The 7,500-nt window shown below is 38.3% G+C and overlaps 1 protein-coding gene across 1 annotated transcript in view; it reads left to right on the top strand.

The window, feature by feature from the left end:
- The window catches only part of LOC308688923 (protein sidekick-1-like), a gene marked incomplete at its 3' end in the record, with an annotated part of 148,797 nt that overhangs the window by 140,532 nt on the left and 765 nt on the right, over positions 1-7,500 (top strand). Inside the window, exons 8-9 of the mRNA XM_081362359.1 lie at positions 2,265-2,376; positions 3,719-3,909. Of these exons, the coding sequence (XP_081218485.1) occupies positions 2,265-2,376; positions 3,719-3,909 (303 nt within the window). The remainder of the gene's footprint in view (positions 1-2,264; positions 2,377-3,718; positions 3,910-7,500) is intronic.

Raw genomic sequence — 7,500 nt, 5'->3', positions numbered from 1 at the left:
GTGGTTTGTTTGTCATCTTTTTTGAATGATGAGGTACAGTGAGATGAATGCATAAATTACATACATTCCTTCTGAGATTACAAAAGTTAGAGCATCTATCACTGCTGTGTTTGGAGGATGTGAGAATGCATTACACCTTTCCAGTCACTGATCAAAGATCAGATCAAAGTGTGTGTGTGTGTGTTTGCATCTGTGTGCCAGTTTATCTATCATGGTAGGCTGGTTTTCATCTGAGGTGCATGTTCTCACCTTTCTCTTTGAGTCTTAAAGGAATCATTTGTATAAAAGGAAAATTCTATCATTATTTACTCATTCCATCTTTTATTTCTTAACATTTGAAGATCAGATTACAATGAATGGAGACTGGAGTTTCCAAACATTAAAAAAGGAAGCACAAAGTACCATAAAAGTGTCATAAAAAGTTTAAAACTGAATCACTCATACACTATATAATCCAATTCTTAAGAAGCCATTCCATGGCTTTAAGTGAGAAACAGCCCAAATATAAGTTTATAGACAATCTTCTCCTCCATTTAGTCAATGAGTTTGTAACGAGATTCAGATGTTACGGGAAGAAGGAGGCGGGAACCGGCGAACATTCAACATATTTTAATGATAAAATAAACCAAATACAAAATGAAAGTAAAAGCCAGCAGCCCCTCACGGACGACTGCTGGCAAGACACAACATCAAATAAAACACAGGCCTGTTCCTCTCTCGCTCTTCACTGTCGTCGCTCCTCCTTTATGCTTCCGCTCCTCCGTGAGAGATGCGAGACCGGTGTGTCGCGCACGTGTCGCTCATTATCAATCACGCCACCGGCCTCGCGCCGTCCTCCCACGGCCCTCGACCTCGTCGTGCTCGCCACAGAGTTGAACTTAAAGAACTGATTAATGAATGAATTCAGGTTCTGTGAACTGGATCAACTGATTAATTGAAAAGATCTTAATAGAACAATTTGCTTATGAATAAAACATCATGAGTTCTCTAATGACTGTGCCAAGGAATGCACTGTATGACTTGTATAAATAACTATTTTATGCTGCTTTTAAAAGTATCATAAAAGTATAAAACTGTATGGCTCAAATGCCATATTCCAAGTCTCATGACCCCGATGGCTCTAAGTGAGAAACTTCATAAAGTTCATAAATAATCTCCCCCTCCATTTAGTCGATATGACCGAATCACTGAGTCAGTGAGTTGAACTCAAGAACCGATTCATGCATGAATTCAAATTGGTTCTGTGAACTGAACCAACAGATTCATTGAAAATCGGTTGTCTATAAGTAACATTGCACCTACATAACTCTCATTAGAGTATTAGTAGAGTATTAGTAGACTGGTAGGGTTAGGATTAGAATAAGTTGACATGTATTTGCAAAGTTACTTATAGTCAACAGAATGTTCAAAATCTTTATAGAACAATTAGCTTACGAATCAACCATCTCAAGTTCTTTCATGAATGTGCCAAGGAATTCACCTTACATGCCTCGTATAGAATAAAACTGTGAGTCAAACACTATATTCAAAGTCTCATTAAGCCACGCAATATCTCTAAGTGAGCAACCAGACCAAAATGTATGTTCATAATTAATCTCCTCCTCCATTTAGCCGATACGACCGAATCAGTGAGTTTATCTCAAGAACCGATTCAAGCATGAATTCATATTGGTTCTATAAACTGTATCAACTGATTCACTGGGTAGATCTTAATAGAACGATTACTTTATGAATCAAACATCACGAGTTCTCTCATGTATGTGCCAAGGAATACACTGTACAGTATGACTCATATAGAATAATTTTCTGAAAAACATCACATGAGTCATATGTGCAACTCTTTTTGCGATTGAAAGCTCCAGTTCCCATTCATAGTAATTGCACGGAATGACTTGAGGACGAGTAAATGACATAATTTTCATTTTTGGGTGAACTATTCCTTTAACGATGCAATCACATGTCATTTTTGCCACTCACCTATCTTTCTCCGTCTCCCGCTCTTTCTTTCCCTCCTCTATCATCTGTCAGCCATGGATAGTCATTTGACTTTCCTCTGCATGTATTATTTTTCAAAGAACGAATTGATTCGGAGAGAGGATAAAAAGAAGAAAGAAAGAAAGAAAAAAAACTTAGCACCTCATCACAAAACCTTATCTCCCCCATGATGCTCAGTCTATTAACCTGATTGATTGTGCCAATAATCAGCCCTCTCTCTCTCTTTCTCTATCTCTTTTTTACCATTCTTTTCCCTTTCTCCATCTCAGACGTTATTGCCCCCGCTGAATTGGTTGCCCCGGTGATAGTGATTGCACCTAAGAACACATCAGTGGTTGCCGGGGCGAGTGAGGCTACTTTTGAGTGCGTCGCTAATGCGAGGTGGGATGTTTGTCATTGTTATATTGTTTTTTTTATTATCCATCACAGTGGTGATGTCATTTACATCAGTCAAAATTGTGATTGTATCTGTCATTTCACATTTCTTACAATAAAACTTGATGACTTTGACTCAGTTGTGCATTTGTTTCAACTTAATGAAGCCAAACTCAGGTTTCTTTCCTGTGTGGGCATATTTCCTGTTGAAATTTAGGTGTTAACTTCATATATTAATAATAAAGGAAAATCTATTGTTTAAATGAGCCGCCCTTTAGCCTTTAGCTTTCATCACAGCCAAGATATGCCACAAACCTTGATTTGCCACTTACATGTTGGTTGAAGGTGGTTCTTATTCTAGAGAGCATTGTATTGATCATTGTGCAATGCAGAATGAGTCATCAATATTTTTTATTTGTATTCCTGAAAGAGACTGTCAATTTTAAATGTGAATATATTCTAATAGTGAATTTTGTTCATATTTGAGTACACTAACAAAAGGTTGGAGTTGATACTTTTTTGAGTTTCTCCTCCTCACCAAGGCTGCATTTATTTGATCAAAAATACAGTAAAATTGTAATATTGTGAAGTATTCTTTAAGCTGAAAACAAATGTTTCTATTTTAATGTAATTCAAAATGTCATGTATTCCTGCATCATATATTCAGCATCATTACTCCAGTCTTCAGTGTCACATGATCCTTCAGAAATCTTTCTATTATGCTGATTTGCTGCTCAAGAATCATTTCTTATTATGATAAATGTTGAAAACAGTTGTGCTGTTTAATAATTCTTTAGAAACCGTGATACATTTCTCAGGATTCGTTGGTGATTCTTTAGTACAAAAGATTATTTTATTCAACATTTAAATTAATTAGAAATATTTGAATCATTATACATTTTTGCTGTCTCTTTTTTCTCAATTTGATGCATCACTGAAGTCAATTGCATTTTACAATATATAAAAAAATTTGTTTGAAAGTTTTAATAATAATTATATTTCACAATATTACTTTTTTATTGTATATTTGATCAAAAAAGCAGTTGTTTAGAAAAGTGCTGAGCTGAATTTTTGTACCATCTATTGGTTTAAAAGAGAATAAAGTCCCCCATTAACCCCATTGTACCCTATGTAAAACCCACAAAAGTTGGCTGGAAACATCAAAATTTGTTCTTCGAGGCCTAGCCCACCTGTTAATTAGGGGTCCCACATATTTTTGACCATATAGTGTATGAATTTTCTTGCATATTTAACACATAACTAACTGTGCTCTTTATAATTCTTGGCATGAGTATTAATTTCAGTCTGGCAGTTAATGTGCTGTGTGTTGTGTGTGTGTGCGGAGCAGATCTCTTGACAGGCTGCAGGTGTTCTGGAAGCGTAATGGGGTGAGACTAACAGCAGGAGTGGACTCATTCGGTCGCAGGCTGGTCATCAGTAACCCCACCTCAGCAGACGCGGGTCTGTACGTGTGCGAGACTGCGCTCAGAAACAGCAGTCAGAAGAGCACAGAGGCCAAAGCGTACCTCTCCGTGCTGGGTAAGAACATTGCTCTTTCTCTCGTGCTTCATGCAGGTTCTGGCAGATGTTTTAAGTATTATTTTACTGAAATGACCTAGAGAGCAAGAGTTTGTCATTTAATTAAATACTGCAGTGAGCTCAATTCTTTTTCATGTATAATACCAACGTTTTTTTTTTTTAAAGCAAAGTCACGACATTTCGTTAATGCCTCTGGGCGGCTATTTCTAGTCAAGTACAGCTCCTCTCTACTTTTCCAAGCTTATATATCAATTACTGTAGATATGCAAAATCAGCAGAAATTTATAACATTAGACCACAAATGAAAACAATAACAATAACTTCACCAAAAGTGAAATGAATAAGCCTCAGGCTGAAGGAAAAGCAAATTCACACCTGTACAGTAGAGGGCGCAGCTCAAACTAATTTTCAGCTCTGCTGCTGAAGAGAGCTGTCTGTTAATACATGGAAAAACAAAGTAACGCGTTATTTATTTGAAAAAGTAACTCAGATATTTTTGTTGTAAATTTAAAAGTAATGCGTTACTTTACTAGTTACTTGAAAAAAAGTAATCTGATTACATCACTTGCGTAACCCAACAGTGGCTGTAGCCATGATCTCATGACTACATTTAAAGTCAGATGGATTTTGATTAGCTGTCAATGGGTCTCGTTTTTTGTTGTTTTTTTATCCTTGTTCTAATACAGGGTTTCTCAAACTCGGTCCTGGAGGGCCACTGTCCTGCACAGTTTAGCTCTGTGTTTGATCAGGGTTGGAGCTAAACTGTGCAGGACAGTGGCCCTCCAGGACCGAGTTTGAGAAACCCTGTTCTAATACATTTTAAGTATTCTAAAAAAGTGACCTTGTGCATTGGAAGTTTGTAATTTGGTTTTCACAACTTTTTTACAGCCTTTTGACGCTCTCTAATGACACGCTTTTGACTGAAAGCAAGTGCAGCAAGGTCGTCAAGCAACGTATTTGAGGTTTCAGTTTGTACATTTTTCATAGATTTAGAACAAATTGTAGTACGAAAGTTAGTGAATAAATCATGAAAACATATCAATTGCTGTACATATGCCAAGTCAGCAATAAAATTGTAAAATATTTTCAAATTTGATCATCACACCAAAAATGAAAACCATAACAATCAGTTACACTTAAAATTACGTTAGCATCCACACCAATGGATATTAATTTATTTATTCTAAGTGCACTGCTGTAGTTATGAATGAATGAATGATGCATTTATACACTCACCTAAAGGATTATTAGGAACACCATACTAATACTGTGTTTGACCCCCTCTCGCCTTCAGAACTGCCTTAATTCTACGTGGCATTGATTCAACAAGGTGCTGAAAGCATTCTTTAGAAATGTTGGCCCATATTGATAGGATAGCATCTTGCAGTTGATGGAGATTTGTGGGATGCACATCCAGGGCACGAAGCTCCCGTTCCACCACATCCCAAAGATGCTCTATTGGGTTGAGATCTGGTGACTGTGGGGGCCATTTTAGTACAGTGAACTCATTGTCATGTTCAAGAAACCAATTTGAAATGATTCGAGCTTTGTGACATGGTGCATTATCCTGCTGGAAGTAGCCATCAGAGGATGGGTACATGGTGGTCATAAAGGGATGGACATGGTCAGAAACAATGCTCAGGTAGGCCGTGGCATTTAAACGATGCCCAATTGGCACTAAGGGGCCTAAAGTGTGCCAAGAAAACATCCCCCACACCATTACACCACCACCACCAGCCTGCACAGTGGTAACAAGGCATGATGGATCCATGTTCTCATTCTGTTTACGCCAAATTCTGACTCTACCATCTGAATGTCTCAACAGAAATCGAGACTCATCAGACCAGGCAACATTTTTCCAGTCTTCAACTGTCCAATTTTGGTGAGCTCGTGCAAATTGTAGCCTCTTTTTCCTATTTGTAGTGGAGATGAGTGGTACCCGGTGGGGTCTTCTGCTGTTGTAGCCCATCCGCCTCAAGGTTGTGCGTGTTGTGGCTTCACAAATGCTTTGCTGCATACCTCGGTTGTAACGAGTGGTTATTTCAGTCAAAGTTGCTCTTCTATCAGCTTGAATCAGTCGGCCCATTCTCCTCTGACCTCTGGCATCAACAAGGCATTTTCGCCCACAGGACTGCCGCATACTGGATGTTTTTCCCTTTTCACACCATTCTTTGTAAACCCTAGAAATGGTTGTGCGTGAAAATCCCAGTAACTAAGCAGAATGTGAAATACTCAGACCGGCCCGTCTGGCACCAACAACCATGCCACGCTCAAAATTGCTTAAATCACCTTTCTTTCCCATTCTGACATTCAGTTTGGAGTTCAGGAGATTGTCTTGACCAGGACCACACCCCTAAATGCATTGAAGCAACTGCCATGTGATTGGTTGATTAGATAATTGCATTAATGAGAAATTGAACAGGTGTTCCTAATAATCCTTTAGGTGAGTGTATAGCATTTTACTATGTACTACTGTACACCCAAAGCACTTTACAATCATATCAGGAGTCTCTCCTCAACCACCACCAGTGTGCAACATCCACTTGGATGACAGTACAACTGCACCAGGGCGCTCACCACACACTAGCTCTAGGTGGAGAGGAGAGAGAGTGATTCAAAGGTAGTTATGCTTTCACTCCACACTCTTTAAAATTTGATGGATTTTGATCCAATGGTCCCAATGACAATTGAACTGTGGTGTCTGGCGTGGGAGGAGGGCGCGATACCAAGGAGGCTAAAGACCGCAACCTCTAGCATCAGTGATGTTCCTAACCTCATTCTAATGTTAATGAATTTTAAGTATTGTAAATTAATGACCATATGACACTCAAGTTTGCTAGCATCACATGCAAATGCCTATAGTATCAAAACGTGGGAATATCTCACCTCTCTGCTCATGAACATTTATTAGAAGAAGTGACATCCCCCAGTAGATCTAACTGATTTACTGAAAGGTTTGAGGGGACCTACACTGTTGAGAAAGCTCTCAGATGGAGCATTTGATGGATAGGTATGATTAAGAAATCTTTCTGAGGGTGTGGAAAGTGTCTGTTTGAAATCAGAAATACATTGGATTTCCAAAATCACAATTAGACCTGCCTCTGTGACATTATCTACAGACGCCTACATCAGAAGTTGAAACGCAGCCTTTAGCAACACACAAGCCCTGTTGTAGATGCTCTAAAGTTTTCATTTTAGCTAAAATATTTGGCTACACTTTATTTTAAGGTGATGTAGTTTCATTGTACTTACTCAAATAAGTACTGAGTAATATTAATTAACTGCATGTACTTACTATACTAAGTGCTCAGTGTAGTAAAGTGTAACTACTGTACGTCACCTTGAAATAAAGTGTTACCCAATTTTGTATCTCTCAGTAAGTGGGAGGACAATTTTTTTATAATGGTCTCTATACACATTTATTCACACAATAAGCAAGTTGGCTCTCAGTATTCCTTGTCACGTCATTGGCGTTTTGTCCGAATATCACGACTCTCAGTTTCCAATGTTTTCAGAAGGTCAGTGAGCTTTAAACATCCTCAGCCTCTTTAACATCTCTGCTCTTTGATCCAAAAACACAAATATTACTCT

This window comes from Scardinius erythrophthalmus, assembly GCF_964197995.2.
Source record: "Scardinius erythrophthalmus genome assembly, chromosome: 3".
NCBI classification, from domain to species: Eukaryota; Metazoa; Chordata; class Actinopteri; order Cypriniformes; family Leuciscidae; genus Scardinius; species Scardinius erythrophthalmus.
The sequence above is the reverse complement of the archived record's forward strand: the minus strand, read 5'-3'. Positions and strand labels throughout refer to the sequence as shown.